Source organism: Pristiophorus japonicus, chromosome 9 (genome assembly GCF_044704955.1).
Source record: "Pristiophorus japonicus isolate sPriJap1 chromosome 9, sPriJap1.hap1, whole genome shotgun sequence".
NCBI classification, from domain to species: Eukaryota; Metazoa; Chordata; class Chondrichthyes; family Pristiophoridae; genus Pristiophorus; species Pristiophorus japonicus.
In genome coordinates this window covers 82,964,116-82,990,911 of record NC_091985.1, presented here as the reverse complement: position 1 = coordinate 82,990,911, position 26,796 = coordinate 82,964,116, and the positions used below count along the sequence as shown (strand labels likewise).

The 26,796-nt window shown below is 45.8% G+C and overlaps 1 protein-coding gene across 5 annotated transcripts in view; it reads left to right on the top strand.

Annotated features, from left to right (window-relative positions):
* Window positions 1-26,796, top strand: part of LOC139273122 (follicle-stimulating hormone receptor-like) — a 311,116-nt gene that overhangs the window by 201,955 nt on the left and 82,365 nt on the right. For 3 of the 5 annotated variants that reach the window (XM_070889531.1, XM_070889532.1, XM_070889534.1), the window contains one exon: window positions 12,481-12,555. The exons of 1 other annotated variant lie outside the window; for it this stretch is intronic. In XM_070889531.1, the coding sequence (XP_070745632.1) occupies window positions 12,481-12,555 (75 nt within the window). Of the gene's footprint in view, window positions 1-12,480; window positions 12,556-26,796 lie in introns of those variants that run through there. One more of the 5 variants, XM_070889536.1, reaches the window with a different exon arrangement.

The following is a 26,796-nucleotide window of genomic DNA, read 5'->3' as shown; positions in this document are numbered from 1 at the left end:
ATAATAGTAGTAGGTCTTTGCCGATCCCCATGTTCTTGTATCAGTATAGCTGTCATATATCCTTTTTCATGGACAAACAGGGTAAATGGCTCATCACTGTCGGGGATTCCCAGAGCCGGTGCCGAACACAAAGCCTTTCTCAAACTCAGGAAGGCCTCTTGCTGTTCCTTCATGAGGGTGATGGCTTCTTTAGAGGCACGTTTCCCCTTTAAAATATAATTCAATGGCTGAGCAAGCTGTGTGAAGGAGTCAATCCAATTTCTGTTAAAGTTACACAATCCCAAAAAAGACCTTAGTTCCTGAATAGTGGTGGTTTTTTTAGCAGCCCGAATGGCTGCAGTTCTATCCTGGGTAAGTTCTCTCTTTCCTTGAGAAATCTTTTGTCCCAGGTATACAAACTCTTCTTGGGATATTTGTGCTTTGTCGATGCTGGCTTTATGTCCTTTCAGCCAAAGGTGGTCCAGCAAAGCTCGTAAATCTTGTTCATGCTGTTCTTCCGTGTTTGAAGCTAGCAGGATATCGTCTACATATTGGATGACTGTGGATGACAGGGGAGGTAATTCTCGCAAATGGCTTTGTAAAGCCATGTGGAATACCGTAGGGCTGTTGTGGAAACCCTGCAGTAATTGGGTCCAAGTATACTGTTGTCCTTGGACAGTGAAAGCAAACCACTGTTGAACCTCCGATGCCTACAAAAGGCCGCGAGAGGCGTCGGGAGGTGCGTGGAGAAACGTGAGTCCGGAGTCGGCGAGAGGCCTACAAAAGGCCGCGAGATGCGTCGGGAGGTGCGTCAGAGAGGCGTGAGTCAGGGGTGGGCGTGAGGCCTACAAAAGGCCCGCCGGTGCAGCTACAGGGAGAGGGCAAAAAGAAGTAGAAAGAAACAGAAAGGTGACGTCACAGCCAAGGGGGTAAGTGATTGGTTGGTGATTGGTAAGTAGTTTTTCTTTTTTCTCTTCTATAACAGTGAGTAAACTTTAGCATTGTTGTTGCCAATTTAAGATAATCTAAGGGTTAAGTCATGACAGGAGAGCTCGGTCACGTGTTATGCTCCTCCTGTACCATGTGGGAACTCAGGGACACTTCCGGTGTCCCTGACGACTACGTGTGCGGGAAGTGTATCCGCCTCCAGCTCCTGACAGACCGCATTGCGGAGTTGCAGCTGAGGGTGGATTTACTCTGGAGCATCCACGATGCTGAGAATGACGTGAGTAGCACGTGTAGCGAGTTGGTCTTACCGCAGGTGAAGGGTCCACAACCAGCTAGGGAATGGAAGACCAGCAGGAAGAGCAGTGCAAGGAAGGTAGTGCAGGGGTTCCTTGCAGTCATCCCCCTGCAAAACAGATACACCGCTTTGGGTACTGCTGAGGAGGATGACTTATCAGGGGAGGGCAGCAGCAGCCAAGTTCATGGCACCGTGGCTGGCTCTGCTGTACAGAAGGGCGGGAAAAAGAGTGGGAGAGCTATAGTGATAGGGGACTCTATTGTAAGGGGAATAGATGGGAGTTTCTGTGGCCGCAACCGAGACTCTAGGATGGTATGTTGCCTCCCTGGTGCAAGAGTCAAGGATGTCTCGGAGCGGCTGCAGAGCATTCTGGAGAGGGAGGGTGAACAGCCAGTTGTCGTGGTACATGTAGGTACCAACAATATAGGTAAGAAGCGGGAAAATGTCCTACAAGCTGAATTTAGGGAGCTCGGAGTTAAATTAAAAAGTAGGACCTCAAAGGTAGTAATCTCTGGATTGCGACCAGTGCCACGTGCTAATCAGAGTAGAGGGAGCAGGATAATTAGAATAAATACGTGGCTTGAGCAGTGGTGCAAGAGGGAGGGATTCAAATTCCTGGGACATTGGAACCAGTTCTGGGGGAAGTGGGACCTGTACAAAATATACGGTCTGCACTTGGGCAGGACTGGAACTGATGTCCTAGAGGTAACATTTGCTAATGTAGTTCGGGAGTGTTTAAACTAATATGGCAGGGGGATGGGAACCTATGCAGCGAGATAGGGCGAAGTAATATGGAGTCAGAAACAGATGGTAGAAAGGTAAAAAGAAATAGTGGAAGGCCAAGTAAACAAAGGCAAGAAACAAAAAGGGCCACACTACATCATAATTCTAAAAGGACAAAGGGTGTTAAAAAAACAAGCCTGAAGGCTTTGTGTCTTAATGCAAGGAGTATCTGTAATATGGTGGATGAATTAACTGTGCAAATAGATGTTAATGGATATGATGTGATTGGGATTACAGAGACGTGGCTCCAGGATGACCAGGGCTCAGAACTCAACATCCATGGGTATTCAACCTTCAGGAAGGATAGAATAAAAGGAAAAGGAGGTGGGGTAGCATTGCTGGTTAAAGAGGAGATTAATGCAATAGTTAGGAAGGACATTAGCTTGGATGATGTGGAATCTATATGGGTAGAGCTGCAGAACACCAAAGGGCAAAAAACGTTAGTGGGAGTTGTGTACAAACCTCCAAACAGTAGTAGAGATGTTGGGGAGGGCATCAAACAGGAAATTAGGGGTGCATGCAATAAAGGTGCAGCAGTTATCATGGGTGACTTTAATATGCATATAGATTGGGCTAACCAAACTGGAAGCAATACAGTGGAGGAGGATTTCCTGGAGTGCATAAGGGATGGTTTTCTAGACCAATATGTCGAGGAACCAACTAGGGGGGAGGCCATCTTAGACTGGGTGCTGTGTAATGAGAGAGGATTAATTAGTAATCTCGTTGTGCGAGGCCCCTTGAGGCAGAGTGACCATAATATGGTGGAATTCTACATTAGGATGGAGAATGAAACAATTAATTCAGAGACCATGGTCCAGAACTTAAAGAAGGGTAACTTTGAAGGTATGAGGCATGAATTGGCTAGGATAGATTGGCGAATGATACTGAAGGGGTTGAAAGTGGATGGGCAATGGCAGACATTTAGAGACCGCATGGATGAACTACAACAATTGTACATCCCTGTCTGGCATAAAAATAAAAAAGGGAAGATGGCTCACCGTGGCTATCAAGGGAAATCAGGGATAGTATTAAAGCCAAGGAAGTGACATACAAATTGGCCAGAAATAGCAGCGAACCCGGGGACTGGGAGAAATTTAGAACTCAGCAGAGGAGGACAAAGGGTTTGATTAGGGCAGGGAAAATAGAGTACGAGAGGAAGCTTGCAGGGAACATTAAGACGGACTGCAAAAGTTTCTATAGATATGTAAAGAGAAAAAGGTTAATAAAGACAAATGTAGGTCCCCTGCAGTCAGAATCAGGGGAAGTCATAATGGGGAACAAAGAAATGGCAGACCAATTGAACAAGTATTTTGGTTCAGTATTCACTAAGGAGGACACAAACAACCTTCCGGATATAAAAGGAGTGAGAGGGTCTAGTCAGAAGGAGGAACTGAGGGAAATTCTTATTAGTCGGGAAATTGTGTTGGGGAAATTGATAGGATTGAAGGCCGATAAATCCCCAGGGCCTGATGGACTGCATCCCAGAGTACTTAAGGAGGTGGCCTTGGAAATAGCGGATGCATTGACAGTCATTTTCCAACATTCCATAGACTCTGGATCAGTTCCTATCGAGTGGAGGGTAGCCAATGTAACGCCACTTTTTTAAAAAGGAGGGAGAGAGAAAACAGGGAATTATAGACCGGTCAGCCTGACATCAGTAGTGGGTAAAATGATGGAATCAATTATTAAGGATGTCATAGCAGCGCATTTGGAAAGAGGTGACATGATAGGTCCAAGTCAGCATGGATTTGTGAAAGGGAAATCATGCTTGACAAATCTTATGGAATCTTTTGAGGATGTTTCCAGTAGAGTGGACAAGGGAGAACCAGTTGATGTGGTATATTTCGACTTTCAGAAGGCTTTCGACAAGGTCCCACACAAGAGATTAATGTGCAAAGTTAAAGCACATGGGATTGGGGATAGTGTGTTGACATGGATTGAGAACTGGTTGTCAGACAGGAAGCAAAGAGTAGGAGTAAATGGGTACTTTTCAGAATGGCAGGCAGTGACTAGTGGGGTACCGCAAGGTTCTGTGCTGGGGCCCCAGCTGTTTACATTGTACATTAATGATTTAGACGAGGGGATTAAATGCAGTATCTCCAAATTTGCGGATGATACTAAGTTGGGTGGCAGTGTGAGCTGCGAGGAGGATGCTATAAGGCTGCAGAGTGACTTGGATAGGTTAGGTGAGTGGGCAAATTGCATGGCAGATGAAGTATAATGTGAGGTTATCCACTTTGGTGGTAAAAACAGAGAGACAGACTATTATCTGAATGGTGACAGATTAGGAAAAGGGGAGGTGCAACGAGACCTGGGTGTCATGGTACATCAGTCATTGAAGGTTGGCATGCAGGTACAGCAGGCGGTTAAGAAAGCAAATGGCATGTTGGCCTTCATAGCGAGGGGATTTGAGTACAGGGGCAGGGAGGTATTGCTACAGTTGTACAGGGCCTTGATGAGGCCACACCTGGAGTATTGTGTACAGTTTTGGTCTCCTAACTTGAGGAAGGACATTCTTACTATTGAGGGAGTGCAGCGAAGGTTCACCAGACTGATTCCCGGGATGGCGGGACTGACATATCAAGAAAGACTGGATCAACTGGGCTTGTATTCACTGGAGTTCAGAAGAATGAGAGGGGATCTCATAGAAACGTTTAAAATTCTGACGGGTTTAGACAGGTTAGATGCAGGAAGAATGTTCCCAATGTTTGGAAAGTCCAGAACCAGGGGTCACAGTCTAAGGATAAGGGGTAAGTCATTTAGGACCGAGATGAGGAGAAACTTCTTCACCCAGAGAGTGGTGAACCTGTGGAATTCTCTACCACAGAAAGTTGTTGAGGCCAATTCACTAAATATATTCAAAAAGGAGTTAGATATAGTCCTTACTACTAGGGGGATCAAGGGGTATGGCAAGAAAGCAGGAATGGGGTACTGAGGTTGCATGTTCAGCCATGAACTCATTGAATGGCGGTGCAGGCTCGAAGGGCCGAATGGCCTATCCTGCACCTATTTTCTATGTTTCTATGTTTCTATGCCAGAGGCACCGACCAAAATCCGTTGGCCATATCTATAACCGAGAAATAGTTATGTTCCGGTTTGAGGGCATTAAAAATGGTGGAGAGATCTGCGACCAAAGGAGCTTTTTGACCAATACACTGGTTAGCTTTCCTATAATCGACAGTCAAACGGCAAGTCTCATTAGATTTCTGTACCGGCCACACAGGGCTATTGAAGGAGCTATGCGTTTTAATAAGCACTCCTTGTTTCTCCAATTGCTGAATAACCGGTAAGATTACCACGGTGGCAGTTGGACTGATGGGAGACTGTTTAGTGCATGGAGGCTTGGTCCCGGTAAATGCCGCAGGTTCCATCTGGAGTGGGCCACAATCGTTCTTATCTTTAGCCCATATCGAGTGTTCCTTCAATTCTTCTTTCTTCAAAGTTCTAATTGACCATGTAACCTGACCATCCTCGAAATGCAACGATGAATCTACTTGGATTAGAACGTCCATTCCCAAAAGGGGTTGATCAACTGGGCCTATCCAGACCGGCGTGGTTAGTTCATGTGGACCCAGCGCTATAAGTACCGGTGTTGTCCTTTTAATTTCCATTTTATGGCCCCCAACTCCATAGGCTGTACGTGCCCTACAATCCAACAGCAAAAAGACTCCATATTGTAGGGGTAAGCATATTAATTCCGCCCCTGTGTCTAAAAGACAGTCCACATCCTTATCGCCCACCCTCACAGTTATATATAGCCCATCTCCCCTCTGTTGTATTAGTGCGAGGAGGGGGGCCAGGGTGGGCTCTAATCGTTTTTTGCTATCCCAAGTAACTCCTTCTGTTGTTGTATTGTCAGTCGCTTAAATGCTTCTGAGGTCATTATCTTGTGACAAGCTGGTTTGTTGGCTGAATTGTATCCCTGGCTGCGTTCTCTTCCCTAGCTGCGACCTTGCTGTTTTGGCCTGCACGTCTTGGCCCAGTGACCTTCTTTCCCACAATAATGACATTTTCCGGGTAATTTTCCGAATGACTGTTTATCGGAATCCTGGGATTTCCATCCCATAGCCTGTACAGCTCGGACTTTAGCTCCCATATCACGATCTAATTGCTTACATCGATCCACCAATGCTGCAAAGGTAGTTCCTCTACCTTCCCAGTCCGGTCACACTACCTTCAGCATTTTGGACAGTTCTGGCTTTAGACCTGCCACGAAAGCTGCTTTCAGGGGTCCAAACACTTGTTCATCCATTTCCTCATCCATATTATTCATAACCGAATGTTCTAGCCACGTGCATCTAAACCGCTCGTCATACTCCAGGATCTCCTCTGTTCCTTTCTGTTGGCAGGCTGCAATTTTTCCCCAGTCTGTCTTAGCTGGACTGAAGGCTTGCAGCCAGTGTTTAATCGCCTCCCATCCTGTGTTTAATTCTTGCTCATCCTGCCCCAAAGCTTCTTCTACCTTGTTGTGCAATTTTCTTCCCTGTGTTTTTGGCACCATTATGGTCAAAATTTGCACTCTATCCCAGGGATGAAGTTGATATATATTTCTTAAGCAGTCCAATTGGTCCCACGTTTTCACTCCCCCGTTCTTTGGATTGGGCAATTCCTTGGACCATTTATCAATTTTCTCTGGGTCTGCTGGATCATGAAATAAGTATTCTGCATACACCCTTTTCCTCGTTTTTTTGGTTCCGCCCTCATCAGCCGTCTCTTCTGATTTGACTACAACTCGTCTTTTTTTAAACGGGGCAAAGCGCACCACTAATTCTTCATCCTCCGACCCTGTATCATCAGAGGATTCAGAATCCGTATCTATTCCTCGGTCGTGTCTTCGGGTTTACGCTTTTAATTTATCCAAACATGGGTACCCTGGGAATTGACCGCTACATTTTCCTTTTCCTATTACTGTCTCTTGACCGAATGATTTTTTCCATTCTTTAATTTCACCTTTAAGATCTTTAACTTCCGCTTCTGACTTTTCAAGTTGAAGTCTTTTCCGATGCAGCTGTGCACAAACAGCTTGCAATTGGTCCTTTGTACTGGTCAGGTCCCTATCATGTTGGGAACGCGTTATAATTTCATTCCGCTGTTGGATCTGTCCCATAACGGTTAGGGGCCACCGGATTTGCTCTTTATTTTTCATACGGGTCATTTTTCCCCAGACCCTTTTAATCTCGTCCAAGGACCATTGTCCTTTGGAGGTTCCGTACTTTTGTTCGATCTTAACACAGGTTTTAGATAAGTCGAATTGTTGCTCTATGTATTCTTCCAACTGTTGGAGGATTTCATCTATCGAAATCTCAGGTGGTGCCTGCCCACCTTTTACAGTTGTAGGCAATTCTTTGCTCTTATCTCCTGCTGCCATAATACTGATTTCTTTACTGGGGTCTCGAGTCGTCGGCTTTCCAGCCGATCAGTGGGTCGGTGATTAATTAACTAACACACCGCCGAAGTTAGACGTCTATGGGACCTCGAGCCGACTACCAACCGGAGGGTTCACAAACCGGAGGCTTTCGGAATCACGTAGAAGGAGAGGCGAATTTAGACTTTTGACCGAGGACTTTTATAAAGAGGAGTCCTTACCTCAGTATGTAGATCCGATATCCAAAATTCAGTTTCTTTCCTCAGCGATCGTGTTCGTGATGCCAAAATTGTTAGATCTCTTAATTTCCAATGAAATACGAACTCCGGTTGTAGTTTTAATGTAATTTTATTCTGGCAGCAGCAACAAGCTTCTGGCTTTCAGCCAGGCCTTTGTCCTTCTGAGACCACATGGCGAAAATGGCTGTACTTTACCTGACTCAGTTTACAGAAAAGAACGCACCTTCTTTGACCTTATTGGCCCAATTGATAGTCTGTTAACCTTTAATTGGCTCGCTCCAAAAGGTCCTAAAATGTCAAGTTGATTGATGACTTAATGCAACATGCTGAGTTGCACGTAGCAACTCTGACTTGGGGTCTGTGAATTTTCACAGCCTGTCTGAATGCAGCCTGTTTGAATTCTCTATCAAGCCCCATCCACATGAAACTGAGAGCGTACGCCAAAGAGCTTATCACTGTCATGGGCAGCGCCATGGTTAAGGTCACGAGGGCACAGTGCACGAACTGCCACTCTGGATTGTCCCAGGCGATGGCCCCACACTACGTGGAAGGAGCTGGCTGGGCAAAATCCGCTGGAACTGGGATGACATCCGAGCACTATCAAATGTCGATGAGGCCTCATATACCCAGGTTCGGAACAAATTTTCTTCTCTTTTTGAGCCAGGCATTGGAAACTTTTCCAGGGTGAAGGTGCGGATCCTCTTGGTCCCAGAGGCACGACCCATTCACCACAAGGCGCGAGCGGTACCTCACATGATGAGGGAGAGAGTGGAAATCGAGCGGGTCAGGCTGCAATGCGAGGGCATCATTTCCCCAGTGGAATTCAGCGAGTGGGCCAGCCCGATTGTTCCAGTACACAAAAGTGATGGCACGGTCAGGATTTGCGACGATTATAAAGTAACTATAAATCGTTTCTCGCTACAGGACCAATACCCGCTACCTAAGGCAGACAACCTATTTGCAACGCTGGCAGGCGGCAAGACATTCACCAAGCTCGACCTGACTTCGGCCTACATGACGCAGGAGCTGGAGGAGTCTTTGAAGGGCCTCACCTGCATCAACACGCACAAGGGACTGTTCATCTACAACAGATGCCCGTTTGGAATTCGGTCCGCTGCAGCATGGAGAAACATGGAGAGCCTACTCAAGTCGGTACCACGCACGGTGGTTTTTCAGGACGACATATTGGTCATGGGTCGGGATACCGTCGAGCACCTACAAAACCTGGAGGAGGACCTCCAGCGACTGGATCGCGTAGGGCTGCGGCTGAAGTGGTCGAAATGCGTCTTCATGGTAACAGAAGTGGAGTTTTTGGGGAGAAAGATCGCGGCGGACGGCATTCGGCCCACAGACGCCAAGACAGAGGCTATCAGGAACGCGTCCAGGCCACAGAATGTCACGGAGCTGCGGTCGTTCCTGGGACTCCTCAACTATTTTGGTAACTTCCTACTGGGGTTAAGCACCCTCTTTGAGCCCCAACATGTGTTATTGCATAAAGTTGAGAAGTGGGTATGGGGAAAAAAACAAGTAATTGTTTTTGAGAAAGCCAGAAACATTTTATGCTTCAACAAGCTGCTTGTATTGTATAACCCGTGTGAAAGACTTATGCTAGCATGTGATGTGTCGTCGTACGGAGTCGGGTGTGTATCACAACAAGCTAACGTGGCGGGGAAGTTGCAACCTGTCGCCTATGCTTCCAGGAGCTTGTCTAAGGCCGAGAGGGCCTACAGCATGATTGAGAAAGAGGCATTAGCATGTGTGTTCGGGGTAAAGAAAATGCATCAGTACCTGTTTGGCCTCAAATTTGAGCTGGAAACCGATCACAAGCCCCTCATATCCCTGTTCGCTGAAAACAAGGGGATAAATACTAATGCCTCAGCCCACATACAAAGGTGGGCACTCACGCTATCAGCGTATAACTATACCATCCGCCACAGGCCAGACACCAAGAACTGTGCAGATGCTCTCAGTCGGCTACCATTACCCACCACGGGGGTGGAAATGGCGCAGCCTGCAAACTTGTTGATGGTGGCGCAGCCCGCAGACTTGTTGATGGTCATTGAAGCGTTTGAAAATGATAAATCACCTGTCACGGCCCGCCAGATTAGGACCTGGACCAGCCAAGATCCTCTGCTGTCCCTAGTAAAAAACTGTGTACTGCATGGGAGCTGGGCCAGCATCCCCGTTGAAATGCCAGAGCTAATCAAGCCGTTCCAGCGGCGAAAGGAAGAGCTGTCCATTCAGGCAGACTGCCTGTTGTAGGGTAACCGCATAGTGCTACCCAAAAAGGGCAGGTAGACGCTAATCTCGGATCTCCACAGCACACACCCGGGTATAGTTATGATGAAAGCGATAGCCAGATCCCACGTGTGATGGCCCGGTATCGACTCTGACTTAGAGTCCTGTGTACAGCAATGCAGCGTGTGTGCCCAGAGAGGCACCACTATGTTTGTGGCCCTGGCCCTCCAGACCATGGTCAAGGATCCATGTCGACTATGCGGGCCCGTTTCTCGATAAAATGTTCCTGGTGGTGGTAGATGCTTTTTCAAAATGGATTGAATGTGAAATAATGTCGGGAAGCACCGCCACCGCCACCATTGAAAGCCTGAGGGCCATATTTGCCACCCATGGCCTGCCTGACATACTGGTCAGTGACAATGGGCCATGTTTCACCAGTGCCGAATTTAAAGAATTCATGATCCGCAATGGATCAAACATATTACCTCGGTCCCGTTTAAACCAGCCTCCAATGGGCAGGCAGAGCGGGCAGTACAAACAATCAAACAGAGCCTTAAACGAGTCACAGAAGGCTTACTCCAAACCCGCCTGTCCTGAGTACTGCTCAGCTACCGCACGTGACCCTACTCGCTCACAGGAGTGCCCCCGGCTGAGTTACTCATGAAAAGGACACTTAAAACCAGACTCTCGCTGGTTCACCCCAACCTGCATGATCAGGTAGAGAGCAAGCGGCAGCAACAAAATGTAAACGATGGTCGCGCCACTGTGTCATGGGAAATTAATCTGAATGACCCTGTGTATGTGCTAAACTATGGACATGGTCCCAAGTGGACCGCGGGCACGGTGATAGCTAAAGAAGGGAGTAGGGTGTTTGTAGTCAAACTAGACAATGGACAAATTTGCAGAAAGCACCTGGACCAAACGAGGCTGCGGTTCACAGACTGCCGTGAACAACCCACAGCAGACACCACCTTTTTCGAGCCCACAACACACACCCAAAGGATCAATGACACCACCCTGGACCATGAAATTGAACCCATCACGTCCAACAGCCCAGCAAGGCCAGGCTCACCCAGCAGCCCTGCAGGGCCAACAACACGCCAGCCCAGCGAGGGCACAGCCAACACATCAGAACAGACATTTGTACTGAGGCAGTCCACCAGGGAAAGAAAGGCTCCCGACCGCCTCACCTTGTAAATAGTTTTCACTTTGACTTTGCGGTGGGGGAATGATGTTGTGTATCTGTAAAGCATGCACTCCCATGTTCCGCCACCAGGGAGCGCATCCCCTGAAGTCCCAAGGGATCCCAGCATCACTTGGGAGCACTCTATATAAGCCGGCCCATAAGGCCTGTTCCTCACTCTGGAGTGTCTTAATAAAGACTGAGGTCACTGTTGCTTTAACCTCCCTGTGTGCAGTCTCATCTTAGGAACACAATAATATCCCTCAATTAATATAACAAAACAGATTATTTGGTCATTAAAACAATGCTGTTTATGAGAGTTGCTGTGTGCAAATTGGCTGCTGTGTTTCCCACATTGCAACAGTGACTGCACTCCAACAATTACTTAATTGTCTGTAAATCGCTTTGAGACGTCTGGTGGTTGTGAAAGGTGCTTTATAAATGCAAGTCTTTCTTTTCACTATGCTACCAAAGATTGTACTTTAGTATGGCATTTGTTGATACTTTGTAGAAGACACTCATTTTAATCAATTCAGACCTACTTTAGAAACAGGTTAGAAATGTTTTCCAGTGTATGCAGCATTTTTCTTTTGTTTTAGAAATGTTTATCGTTGCCTTTCAGATGAGTTACCAATGAACTGAATTAGCTTGCTGTGATTGTCTCAGAGAAGTTTCTCCCCAGAAAGTACGCTGGAGGAATGAATTAGTTTCAGTCCTATTAGATGCGGATTTGATTCAAGTGACCAGAAGAGTTTCAAACCAACTTTAGTGCAAAATACTCATTTTTGTTGCAACTTCTCAGAGACTGCAGAAAAGAGACATGAGGCTGATCCCCAGTGTCAAAGGATTGAGATGTGAGGAAAAACAGGAGAAACTTGACTCTCAAGCCTTAAAAGATGATTGTGGGGTATTTTATTGAGGTATGTAAGATAGCAAACAGTGAAAAAAAAGATAAATTCAGAGGCAAACTGTAACAGCGGGACATAATGGCAAGGGTGTAAACTAGTGAAAAGGCATATTTAGGGCCAATGTGAGTCAGTTGTTTGTGCAAAGTGTGATAAAATCTTGGAACAGGCCTCCTGGTAGGATCGTCATGGCAAAAAAAGTTATTTCGGAGCTTGATAGATGCTGTGCTGAGGAAAACTGCAAGTTTTTTCTAGATGAATGAGCTAAAATGGTGGAATGTCTTCCTTATACCCATGTTTATAACAGCTACTTGTGGAATTATCATTTCTTTCAAAAACATTCCCAAACTCACTGGAAATTTAAAGCAAAAACATCAAGATATACTGATAGTTTATTGTTAATGTCCCTTGATAAATGCCTGTTGTTGCATGTTAGATATTAATATAATACCTATTGCATTATGGAAAATAAATTTGAAGTCTGCAGACTTGCATTATTTAAATTTTTAATTCATCTCATTTTGTTCTGTTTTTGGAAATAACAGTTGGGTGTTACAGAATGATGCTTTGGAGAGAATTGAAGAAAATACCTTTGTCAATCTACCCAATCTTAATGAAATGTAAGTAAATGCATCTCGTAACCAACTTTAATTTGAGAATGAAATAAAAATACTGTATTTACTTGAAGCTGTCTTTATCACTGCATTCAGTGTTAAAGTTTGTTTGTGTTAACGTCTGTTTGTGTAAAGTGTTCAAAGCGAACAGCTTGTGTTGTAGATAAATGCTGAAGAACTTAAACATATGGCCGTGTATGTTGACTACATACAAACATATATTTTCATTATTATAGGATCCAGTGATCACAAAACAGCTGAATCTGTGCAGTATTATTTTTCTATCAGGATATATTCAATGGGAGTATGTTACAAGACAGCAGAGAATCATGGTTTTAAGTTACATAAATGGTGAAAGCCAAGCCAAAGCAGTTAATGAATGAAATCTTTCATGTCATAAACATGAAAATAATGGGGGAAAAATTAGTCTTTGCCGAAAGTACAAAATGGGTGATGGCAAATCAGCAGTCTACTTTACACTGTACTCAATGTTAAACTTCAATGGAGAAGAAATTCAGGCGGTGTGTAAAACGGGCTGCCGATTCATTAGCACCCATTGTGCACTAGAATGAAGACCAATTTCACCCCCCGTATCATTTGTAGTAGGTTATTTCTTCCAGCACTGCCAGCTTCAAAGAAGTTCTGTTCCTCTCTGTCTTGATTTTCCTTCACCTCTGCCATTCTGTTCATATTATTTTTCTGGCCGGAAAACAGACGCATTAAGCACTCATTTCTATCCCTTCATACCTAAACCTCGACAGCAAATTGTTGGCTAGCTATTCATCCTTTGGAAGTAATGTAGCCACATTCGTCCATTCCAAATTCACAAGCATGTGCCTTTTAGCACAGATCACAAGCCAGTGCAGAAATCCATTAGTACCATTATTACCATCCAGCTAAGTTTAACTAGTTCTGCATTGACTGGGGATCTGCTCTGAAGCTTCTGTTGTGTATGGCTGAGTACCACACTGGCAGTGCATGTACCCATTCGGACTTCGGAGAAATATGCTCATGTAATCTCTTTGCAAGCTTTGAGAGTGAGAGCAGGAGAGCCGGAAGTTCTGGACTTTGACCATTTTGGAGACACTGGTATTTGTCTTCCTCACCTATTGCCTTATTAATGTTTTGCTTTTAGTAACAAAGTTATTTTTTGTTTTGTGAATACAGCTGTTAAAAAGAAATGAGCTGCAGCATGTAGAATCTGTTTTGTAAGTTTCAAGTCAGCAACTTTCATTATCAAGTGATTGATCTCAGCTGCAGGCAGTCTGTTTTGGCTATAACATAGATTGTAACATTGCACATTTAGAGTTCTCTTTCTCCACATTTAGTGACGACTTCAGTTATAGTTGGTTAGTCTTCGAAAATGACTTGCTGTATTTTATCCCTCGGTGCTTTGAAGAAAATGCTTTTAGTCTATCTACAAACATTATTTTTTCACATATTTCTTGGTATTGCTTGCCTTGTGTTTTTACGTGTCATATCTTTTTTCCCCAGCCATGCAATTTTCATTGTGCAGGAGCATTTTGCAGTACATTAATGCACTAATTGTGCTACTATCAGCCACTTTTTCCTCATGTGTTACAATTTTCCCTATAACATTAAATGTGATCTCTTTTAAAGCTATTGGAACTAGGTTTTACAAGTGTTTGAAGTTTGAGGAGAAAGCTTATAGTGCTGAACTACAGATACTGCAGTTTTAGTTCTTTGATGAAATGCAGAGGCAGTATAGGGAAAGCAAGCATCAGAGGATCAAATACAATCTGGAATCAGTTAGTAAGTGTGCACTCGTTTTCGTAAATGTTTCAACTATTTCGCTCTCTTATGCCAAAAGCAATTCAAAAGTGAGGTTTTTATTTTCACATCACATACTTCCACTGCTATTTTGTTTTGGGGCTATGTTTACTGACTTCTGTGAATATCTTGTACTTTCTCTGAGTTATAGAGAAGGTATTGTTGAACAACTGTGCTGCTGGTGAAAGTCAAATCTCATCCCATCTATTCAAGAGTCCCATTCAGGTCCAGTATTATTCAGGCACAGAAGTATCTGGATCGCACGTGGAGAGACTTGGCAAATGGCAGGTTCAACTTGGACAGTGATCAACAAAATAAATTTAATATACTACAGCATCACGAACAAAATGATAAGCTGCTGTAAGAGGTCGGGGTAGAGCTTCTACTTTGCGTGCAATCAGCTAAACTTGCGCAAATTGCAGCTAAAATTGCACCAGTTTTGCAACGTGCTATGTTTTGAGTTTCTGCTCAAACTCATTTGCATATTGCTGAATGCAAAATCTGCCATGAACCAGAACATGTAGCAGTGTTTTAAAAATTACATAAAAAATATTCATTGATATATTTAAGAGTGATAACTAGGTGCAATTTGATTAATGCAGCTGCAAATGGATTTGTCATCAAAAAATAAGCACTTTTGTGTCTGGCATGTGGACAATGTGGCCTGCCCAGCAGAGCTGATCAAGTGTGGTCAGTGCTTCCATGCTGGGGATGTTGGCCTGGTCGAGGACATTAATGTTGGTGCGTCTGTCCTCCCAGGGGATTTGTATGATCTTGCGGAGACATCGTTGGTGGTATTTCTCCAGCGACTTGAGGTGTCTACTGTACATGGTCCATGTCTCTGAGCCATACAGGAGGGCAGGTATTAATACAACCCTGTAGACAATGAGCTTGGTGGTAGATTTGAGGCCCTGCTCTTCAAACACTCTTTTCCTCAGGCGGCCGAAGGCTGCACTGGTGTACTGGAGGTGGTGTTGAATCTCATCATCAATGTCTGCTCTTATTGATAAGAGGCTCCCGAGGTATGGGAAATGGTCTATGTTGTCCAGGGCCGCACCATGGATCTTGATGACTGGGGGCAGTGCTGTGCGGCAAGGACAGGCTGGTGGAGGACCTTTGTCTTGCGGATGTTTAATGTGAGGCCCATGCTTTCGTATGCCTCAGTAAATACGTTGACTATGTCCTGGAGTTCAGCCTCTGTATGTGCATAGACGCAGGCACCGTCCGCGTACTGTAGCTCGACGACAGAGATTGGGGTGGTCTTGGACCTGGCTTGGAGATGGTGCAGGTTGAACAGGTTCCCACTGGTTCTGCAGTTTAGTTCCACTCCAACGGGGAGCTTATTGACTGTGAGGTGGAGCATGGCAGTGAGGAAGATTGAGAAGAGGGTTGGGGCGATGATGCAGCCCTGTTTGATCCTGGTCCGGACGTGGATTGGGCCTGTAATGGATCCGTTGGTACGGATCACGGCCTGCATGTCGTCGTGGAGCAGGCGGAGGATGGTGACAAACTTTTGGGAGCATCTGAAACGGAGGAGGACGCTCCATATAACCTTGCGGATAATACCCTGATGTGGGCTTTCATCGACTTCATTCCAGACCTGTGTACTGCCTCCACACAGATAACAGCACATGCTCAAGTAGTACAGTGCAATACTGAGGGAGTGCTGCACTGTTGGATGTGCCATCTTTCAGGTCCCCCTGCTCTCTCAGGTGGATGTGAGAGATCCCATGGCCATATTTTGAAGAAGAGCAGGAGAGTTCTTCCCGGTGCCCTGGCCAATATTGACCCCTCAGCCAACATAACTAAAATAGATTATCTGGTCATTATCTCATTGCTGTTTGTTGGGATCTTGTGATGTGCAAATTGGCTGCCCGTTCCCTACCTTACAACAATAACTATACTTCAAATGATTTTGTTAGCTATAAAGTGCTTTGGGAAATCCTGAGGTTGTGAATGGCACTTTGTAAATGCAAGTCTTTTTTCTACCCATGGCAAGAGTCAGCATGGGCAAGAAGTTCATTCTCCCCACAGCTGGAGACTGACAACATTTCTGCATTTTATGAGTCATCTTAACACCAGTGAGGACAGATGGTGATTGCAGTCTAGTTAAAGGTTCCTTTCCTCACCAAATTCTAACACTGCTCCCAACCAAGCATGACTCAAAGTATATCACAAAGCAAGAAGGAGCATAAATTATCATCCTCCGAAGATAACTGTTGTTTTACCGCTCTTATAACAGAGCCAATTTTTAAAACATCTTTATATATCTAAGACTTAGCCTTCATTTCTTTCAGAAGGTTAACAATGCAGTAGAACCTGGGTCAATTTTAGCACACCATCCTGAATTCCACTTTACTGCTCCATGTGTAAGTGACCTTTAAGGACCCTATGGGCTCTGTTTTCCTCTTTGCCGATTTCTGGCACCCAGGAGAATATGCGGCCGATTTTTTTGTACCCGATTGTGGTGGGAAAAAAAATACAACTTTGGCCAAAGTAAAATGTTATTTTGGCGCTGCGGTACCTGAAGTTAAATCTGGGGGCTGGAGCTTCAAGTGTGCGCTGAAAAGGCAGGGGCTTGCGCCGGGGAAAAAACCAAAACACTTTTTCCACGTGACGGGTATGTCCGCGCATCCACAGTGAACTTCCTGGTCTGGATCAGCAGCTTGTGAGAACATATTGGGATCGGAGCTGGATCTGGACATTTAAATTTTAGCTGCAAAAATTGGATCCAAGGGAAGGTGAAGGAGAAGGATAAGGACAAGGAGAAGGAGAAGGGGAAGGGCCAAGAGATTTCTAGCAGAAGAAATTGAACCCTTGCTGGACATAATTGCGAGAAGATGGGATGTGCTTGAGGACAAAGAAAGAATGGGACAAAAGAAACTGAAACCTCTCTACTAGAAAAACTTTGGGACCAAGTTGCGAAGAGTTTAATGCAGTGGCCATGACCCCGAGAAGCGGCACGCAGATCAAAAAGAAGTAGCAGGACCTTGGCCAAGCAGTTACTGTAAGTAATATTTTTATTTATGCACTGCAATTACATTTGTAAATGTGACTAATGTGTGTGTGTGTGTGTGTGTGTGTGTGTGTGTGTGTGTATATGTGTGTGTGTATATGTGTGTGTGTGTGTGTGTGTGTGTGTGTGGCCACCCACAGCAAAAGGACCCTGTCTTAAAAAGTTCTATTTTCATCTTTGCAGAGGAAGATGTCACAGATCAACCGAGAAAGGTCAAAAGCTGGAGGAGGTGCGCCAAGTAGGCTGCAACTAACAGTCTTGGAACAGAGAATCGCTGATCTGATTAAAACTCGCAAGAGAAGATCAACCACCAATGTGGACACTGGACCCAGGTTACCGAGAGAGGGTAAGCCCTGAAAATTGCAGAGTCTGGGTTGGCATTGTGGTCTTTGAAAAGACCCTGCGCTGTGTGACTCGCATACTCATGCCCCCTTCCCCCTCTGTCCCCTCCCCTGCTGCTAACCAAACATCTGCTCTGTTATGTTTTGCTAATGTTGTGCATCAGGAAGAGACAAAAGCTGAAGCAGAAGATCAAGAAGCCGTCTGTCATATATGTACTTTTGGGTTCACTAGCCACTAGATGGAGTCACTGTTGGAGCCCATTGGGCTGCAAACACGTGTGTGCAGCCCAAGTATAAAAGGCCAGCCATTTTGTATATTAGTCACTTTGGGCCTTAAAAAAGAAGAGCCAAGGTCATACCTCTTGGAGTTAAACAGTACTCAGTCTAACAGTTATTGCATACACAACATTTGACGATGAGGCAACAAGAACCTTTGCATGCAAAAATGAGCACAATTGGATTGTTGGAGCAATTTGTGGAAGGAGAAGATTGGGCAGACTTTTTGAGCTGTTTGAGCCAGTTCTTCGTGGCCAACAAAATGGAGGAGGTCAGCGACGCAGATTGGCGCTGGGCGGTGTTCCTCACGGTTTGCGATCCAAAAATTTATGGTCTGATAAAGAATCTACTCCTGCCTGTGAGTCCAACAGAGAAGACGTAAGAAGAATTGTGTACACTGGTACAGGACCACCTTAAGCCAGATGAAGGCATCATCATCTCGATATACAGATTTTACACGCACGTTTGCTCAGAGAGCCAGAATGCAGCGGAATTCGTTACCGATCTGAGACGTCTAGCAGGACCGTGTAAGTTCGGGGCTATGTTGGCAGACATACTGCGGGACTTCTTTGTAATTGGCATCAACCACAAGGTGATCCTGCGTAAACTACTGGCGGAGACGTTGGACTTGAACAGGGCCATCACGATCGCTCAGATAGCATGACGAAGGATAGAAGTCTAAAGCAGATATCAGTGAAAAATCGAAATTTGGCAAGTACTGTAAATATGATTGATTCGGCGTTCGGCAGAACAGAACATGACAGGGCCTACCCAACTGTGTACGCCAGCGGGAATGCATCCGACTTCTCTGTGTTGATGTTGTGGGGGAAATCACCGGCACCAGCTGATTTAAGCAATATAGTTGCAAAGGCTTTCTGAGAATGGGGCATCTCCAGCGCAAGTGTCCGCAGATGAGCAAGCGTGCTGCGACACACCATCTGAAGGATGATGGTCAGACTAGCATGGATCTGGATATGCAATCCAAGATACCAGAGAAGGAAGTGTATGGACTATACTCATTCCTAACTAGAGCAAACCGATAATGATCAATGTGAAATTTAATGGGGTGCCAGTATCGACGGAACTGGACACGGGGGCGAGTCAATTGATAATGACCCAGAAGGCATTCGACAAGCTGTGGGATACTAAGGCTGTGAGGCCCAGGCTGAGTCCAGTCAATGCCAAGTTGCGCATGTACACCAAAGAACTCATAACGGTGATTGGCAGTGCCACAATAAAGTGTTGTATGACAGTGCAGTTCATGAATTACCACTATGGAATGTCCCAGGCAATGGCCCAATGCTGTTCGACAGGAATTTGCTTGAAAAAAATCAGATGTGATTGGAACGACATCAAGGCGTTGTTGTCGGAGAAAGATACGTGTGCCCAAATACCGAGCAAGTTCCTCTCGCTGTTTGAATCAGGCATCGGCAACTTCATGGGAGCCAAGTTCAGATCCACGTGGACTTGGATGCAAGACCCGGCCATCATAAAGCTCGGGCAGTTTCGTATATGATGAGGGAGAAGGTCGAAACCGAACTGGACAAACTCCAGCGTAAAGGGATCATATCACTGGTTGAATTTAATGAATGGACCAGCCCCATTGTCCCTGTGCTGAAAAGTGATGGCACAGTCAGAATCTGTGGCGACTACAAGGCTACGATCAACAGGGTTTTGAAACAGGATCAGTACCCGTTACCGAAGGCTGATGACTTGTTTGCAACGCTAGCCGGGGGCGGGGGGGGGGGGGGGGGAGTCGGTCACCAAACTGGACTTGACGTCGGCCTACATGACACAGGAGCTGGTCGAGACGTCAAAGAGACTTACGTGCATTAACACGCATAAAGGACTGTTTATTTATCACAGGTTCCCTTTTGGAATTCGCTCAGCTGCAGCAATATTTCAGAGGAACATGGAGAGTCTACTGAACTCTGTTCCCAGAACTGCCGTGTTCCAAGATGACATCCTGATCACAGGTTGTGACTCCGAGGAACATCTGAACAACCTGGAAGAGGTTATATATTGTCTGGACAAAGTTGGACTCAGACTGAAATGCCAAACCCTTTGCTGAGCGATACAACCGACGTGGCATTTCATGGTGTAGTCTGAGGCTGCGGGTCCCAGTGGGTTGCTGCAAAGCACACCTGGGAAATGGCTGAGGAAGATGGGAAGGAGAGCTCAACCTGAAATGCAGGATGCAGGGGACATAGGACAAATTATGGGAATGAGTGGGGAGAGCATTGAGCTAACGAGATCGCTCCTGGACACCATGGGTGGGGTGAGGGTCGAATTAGCGGGTCTGTCAGTAGAGGTAGCAACACTGTCTGGAGGAATGGGAGCAGTGTCGGGACAGATGAGGGAGAGGATGTCAGAGATTAGGGAGGGGATATCGGAGATTAGGGAGGGAATGTCGGAGGCAGCTGATGCAGTGTCAGGACAGATTAGGAAGGGAATGTCAGAGATAGCTGCTGCAGTAAGTGGACACACCCAGGCTGTCATTGCCCAACAGCAATTGGCAGCATCAACTGCAGACACTCACTTTCCAATCACCAGCCCAACCTCAGGTAGTGTGCCGTGAGTTGATCCATAGGATGAAGAAGATTCTGAAGAGGAACACGGGCCTTCCACAATGCTGTCTGCTGGTCTGTCCCTGTCCAACCCCACCAACAATAAATGCGCCTTCGCGCAAAAAGCAGAAAAAGCCTTGGGGTCAGGGGGAGGAAGCAGAAGTCTGAGACAACGGGCATGGGTAGGGTTAGAGGCAACATCAGGGGCAAGAAGGGCGCACAGCGCTAAGGTCTTTGAATAAGGGGGAGGAGAGATGGCTGCAGCTACAGTCTGTTTGTTTGTTTGTTGCTGCTACTTGTTGTTTTCTTCATTGAAAAGTTTACAGTTTGAGACAAATGTTTTTATTAAAGTTAAGTAAAACTGTTGTTTAATAAACCTAATTGTTTTTTAAATTTAAGCAGAATCCTGCACATTATTTTTTGAATTAAAGCAACATAAACCAGCACAACATTACATACATTATTATGTACATCATTTTTTCAGACTAACAGGTGCAAAGAGTCAACACTGTCGGGCCGTTTAGCCTTCAGGCAACAAAGCGATCATGGATTAGCCGCTGACGCAAGTCTCTAGCTATGACTATAGGTGCATGAGGCCGCCACCTCCGCCGTCGTCCTGCGGGTTGAGGTGGTGGCAAGGGTTCATCCTCCTCCTCCTGCTGCTGGTCCTTCTCATCCTCCTCCTCCTCCTCCTGCTCCTCCTCCTCCTCCTCCTCATCCTCATTGTCAGCCTTCTTGTCCTCCTCTTCCCCCACCCTCCTTCTCCCCTCAGGAGGATCTTTAATGTCCAGTACCTGTCCCCTCATGATGGCGAAGTTGTGCAGCATGCAGCACATGACAGTGAACTGACCATTGTGGTGAGGGGAGTATTGCAGGTAGCCTCCAGAGTGGTCCAGGCATCGGAAACATTGCTTCAGTATGCCAAATGTCTGTTCTGTGATGCTCCGTATCATTATGTGCAACATGTTGTACCGACGCTCTGGGTCAGTGTCAGGATTGCGTAGGGGTGTCATAAGCCAGGTAGCAAGCCCGTACCCTTTGTCCCTGAGCAACCAGCTGTGCCCTTCTGGTAGCTGCCGAAACATTGTAGATATCATGCACTCACATAGGATGAAAGCATCATGGATGCTACCTGGGTATTTGGCATCCACTGCCATGATCCGATGCAGATCGTCGCAGATGTGCTGCACATTTAGGGAATGGAACCCTTTCCTGTTGCGATAAACCTCGGAGTCATCCAAAGATGCTCTTAAGATGATGTGGATACAGTCGATCACACCCTGTACCTTTGGGAAGCCAGCAATTCAGGAGAACCCCACAGCCCTGTCTCACATTGCATGCGTGGTCATAGGAAAATTGATGAACTGGTCCCTTTCGGCATACAGTGCAGCAGTCACCTGTCGAATGCAACAATGTGTGGCTGCTGTGAGATGCAGCACATGTCCCCAGTTGCTGCTTGAAATGAGTCAGAAGCATTGAAGGCTAGTGCTGCAGTGAACTTCACTTCCACAGGTAGGGCAATCCTCCTGCCACTTCTTGGCTGTATATCTGCCCTGACTAGCTGGCAGGTCTCGGTGATGATCTCCTTTCTAAATCGCAGCCTGTGAATGCAGTCTGCCTCACTCAGGTGTCGGGATGAGTGTCTGTCCCTGTAGATTCGATCACAGTATGGCCTCCTCCCCATTAATGCCCGAGCGATCTGGTTTCTGCGATGGTGGCATTATATTATCCGTCATCTCTGCATGGCATGCATGTAAACCAACCTTACTACATGAGGCATAGTAATATTTGCACCCATAATTATTATTGTTAATTTTGTTATTCTTGTTATTACTGAAGCACTCACACCTTTGCTGGGTGACGCCCTAGTAGAACAACCTGGTCTGCGCATGTGCAACACTAGGCTCTGTCTCTATGGAGATGCGCTGCACAGTGATTTATAGCACTAAGAGCTTTTGTCGAAATGCATATGTTTGCTGCTGTGTTGTGGCATCTCCTATGCACAGTTTGGAGTGCATGCCAGCAGGATCGCTCCCTTGACCGGAGAGAAACACTTGTATTCCATCCACCTCCCCCCCCAGCCCCCCACCCCAGGCTTCTTTCCAAGCTGGGCCCGGGAGGACGGTGGAATCCAAGCGGCGAGCTCCTGTGCTGTGTCCGGCCGAGGGAGCGATCCTGCTGCCGGCTGGCCGGCACTCCTCCGACCCATGCCTGGAGCCCCGTGAGCAGAAATTCTGTGGTGCGGTGAAATCACAATTTGCCTTCTCACATAACATGGAAAAAATGTAATTTCTAACATTCTGTGGGAAAAATTAAGTTTCCAAGTTCCCTCTGCAAAAATCATCATGAATTTGTGTTTTAAATTGTCTTCTTCCCTTGCTCCAAAAATCCAGAAATATAGCCAGCGGCGATTTCCTGAAGTTAACGTAGGGTTTTTCTGATCGGTACTTAAGGCTACTGTGCGCTGTCCTGAAAAAAATCGGTGTTGGTGAAAATCGATTAAATGGCCAAAAACGGTGTGGAAATCAGTTTTCAACCAGACCTGCGCCAAAATATCTGGAGTACAAAAAATCCGGTGCTGACAGTCGCCGCCAGCGTACAAACTTTGAGGAAAGTTACAAAATCAAGATTGCTCAAAAAAAATCAGTGGACACCAAAAAATGGTAGCAAAAATAAAGCCCTATATTATTTTTCCCTATATTGTTTACTCCTATATTGTTTACTCCTACATAGAGCATGGTCACATTGGTCTCTTCCTGTCCCCTTCAGTATCTCTTTGAACCTTTCTTCAATATGTGCTGCTCCCGCTTCCAATAGATAGCTCAACAGCCTGTCGATATTGTCCTTACAACGCACCTGGTGATTTATTTTACTGACAATAGAATCCCCTGTAATCTTTACGTGACTTTCAGACTGTGTCTTTTTCCAAGCTAGCTTCTCTGGTTTTCCACCTGCCTTTTTTCTGAATTTGTTTCCCTCTGCATTTATGGCCAGTGCCTGGCACCATTTATTTATTTAATCTCCTGGGTACCTTTACAAGTATTATTATCTTTCTTGCTACTGACACAAAATGTAATACATCCAGAATCCTTGTCAATATCTGTTTGCTGATACAGGTTGAACCTCCCTTATCCGGAACCCTCGGGACCTGGCCTGTTCCGGATAAGGGACTTTTCCGGACGAGGGGTGGTCGCGTTAAAGTGGATGGTATGGGTACTGAGCAAGGGGATCTTGGGGATGGCTGGCTTGGGGCTGGGAGTGCAGCAGAGAGATCATGGGGAGGGATAGTGGATCACGGGGTCAGGCCAGAGATTGTGGGAGTCAGCAGCGAGGTAGGACTTCAATTTGTTTAGTTTGTTCATGTCGGAGTTCTGCGCATGCGCCACTTGGTAGCTGGGAATGGTTCCGGACGAGGGGTGGTTCCGGATAAGTGAGTTTCAGATAAGGGAGGTTCAACCTGTAGTTAACAAAGAACTAATGTACAACTTGTCTAAATATACTTAAATGACATAGATAAAAGACAGGTTTCCACAGGTTTCTGTCCATTTCATTTTTTAAGATGTTATTCTTAAACTTTGGGTTAAATGTATTAAAGCTGCATCATTTGACTTGATTTTGTCAACAAATCTCAATTATTCAATAAACTGTTCTTTATATATATATATATTCAGGCTAATTTATCACTGAACCAATTGTTAGCTAATTGTTTTAAATCACATATATTTCTCAAATAGTTTTGAAATGTCATCCAAGTTAAGAATAACATGAATCAAATTTAGTCCTGAGACAGATGATAATTTTAGAATCAATTCCTAAATGTTACATTACCAAAAGTTTCCATATATTCTTACATCATTACACAAGTCTCTTTTCTTTATAGAATTGTGTAAAACTGGAAATTTCCGCATGCATATAATAGGTACATCCAATCTCGACAGGGTTGGCTTAATTATTCAAGCTGGCTGTATGCATTGGGCGTGCTGCTAAGATTTTGCTGAATGGGAAGCAAAGGGGAAATCTGCCATATCATTAAAGGGCTGTAGACTAGAGTTAAAAAGATATGGGGCTAGAACCAACACTTTTTTTGCCTGCTTAAAGCCCACTTCACACCCATTTAATCACTGAAATGACATATAGGCCCCAAGTTTCCACATGATTTGCGCCTGATTTTTTGGAGCAACTGGTGGAGAACGGATTATCTTAGAAATCGCAATTCTCCACATTTTTTTTTCTGCAGTTCCAGTCAGTTAGAATAGTTTCACTTTGGAACAGAATTTTTTCTTCAAAAGGGGGCGTGTCCGGCCACTGACGCCTGATTTCAAAGTTTCCACAGTGAAAACGTACTCCAAACTAACTGAGAATGGAGCAAGTGAAGATTTTTGTAGAACTGAAAAAACCTTGTCTACACATTAAAAAATCAGGCGCAGGTTACAAATTAGGCGTCCAGAACGAGGTGGGGGGGGGGGGGTGAAGGGAAGTCATTAAATTGTATAATAAATCCTTAATTATACTTATACAAATATTATACAAATAAATCCAACCTGAATAAAAATTTATAAGCAGAAAAAAGATTAAATAAACCATCTTCCTACCTGTGTGAAAGTGCTTCAGCCAGGGAGAATGCTGCAGGAAACCTCACAAGTTGAGGCAGCCGTTCGTTCCCGACGGCAGGGGGGGGGAGGGGAGGGAGGGAGTGCGGGCCCGACCGACCGACCGAACGCAGCGGGGGGGGAGTAAGCCGTTCCAGACGGCGGGGGGGGGGGGGGGGGAAGAAGACAGTGAGAAGGCTGCAGGAAGCCTCACAAGTTCAGCAGCCATTCCCAACGGCAGGGGGGGGGAGGCCATCGGGAAACGGCTGCCTCAACTTTCTGAGGCTTCCTGCAGCCTTCTCACTGCTGCAAGAAGCCTCAGTGCTGATCATGGAAGGGCAATGTGCTTTTATTTAAAAATGTTCAAAAATTAAACAGCTACAAAGAACTACAAAAATGGCCGAGTGGCAATGTTTCCTTCACACTGCGCGTGCACGAACGCTCCAACGTGCATGCGCAGGGTTGCCGGCAGGAAAAAAACTAATTTAAATGGTACCCCCCCCCCTCCCACTTACAAAATCGGCAAGCAGACATGGAGCTGCAGGGCGCTCTAGAATCATGCGTTTATTTTCCGGCGCGTTTTCGGCGTGAAAACGTGTGCCTAGCTCGGAGGGTCGCCCGTTTTGTAGCGTGTGGAAACTTGGGGCCAATATACCCAGATATCGACCATTTTCGCACAAAATGGAAACTGACAGGCTTTTTTAGGAAACTTATCACCGAGCGTTATTTTCCCCAGGTGCTTAACGCCGAGAAAAAATATTACCACCCGCCCACTTTTTTTGGGCGGTATCAGCAGAATGAACGATTTCAACGCTCATATCGTCCAGTGTTACTTTCCTCACGGACTTAATGCCGCGATTCAATAATAATGCCCGGCAACTGTTTTATGTCGTAAGGAGCATATTTACCTGAACTAGCGGCCATGGAGATCGTCCGCCGTCAATTTCACCAACTCGCACACATATTGCCCAGAATATCGCCGCTCAAAAAACCCCCCACAAAAAGTGAAACTAACCGGGATGACACAAAGATTAGTGGGAAAGCGGGTTGTGTGGAGGACACAGAGAGGCTGCAAAGAGATTTAGATAGGTTAAGCGAATGGGCTAAGGTTTGGCAGACGGAATACAATGTCAGAAAGTGTGAGGTCATCCACCTTGGGAAAAAAAACAGTAAAAGGGAATATTATTTGAATGGGGAGAAATTACAACACGCTGCGGTGCAGAGGGACCTGGGGGTCCTTGTGCATGAAACTCTTTTGGAGTTTACCTGAAAAACATAAACATTAATCCGTGCCCCCCGACCTGGATGACACACCAGACATTTGCAAGGCCCTTTTTTTCTTTTTTTTTCCAGTGCCCCCTATAAAAGGGGAGGGGGACACTAAAAGCACCGGCAATTAAAACAAATTAAACTTTAAAACGTAAAATCAAATTAAAATTTGGTTGCCGGGTGTGATGATGCACTCCAGTCCCTCCGGTGCCCACCTCTCGCGGAAGGCCGTGAGCGTACCAGTGGACACCGCGTGCTCCATCTCCAAGGACACCCTGGACCGGATGTAAGAGCGGAAGAGAGGCAGGCAGTCAGGTTGAACGACCCCCTCGACCGCCCGCTGACTGGACCGGCTGATGGCTCCCTTGGCCATGCCCAGGAGCAGTCCTACGAGGAGG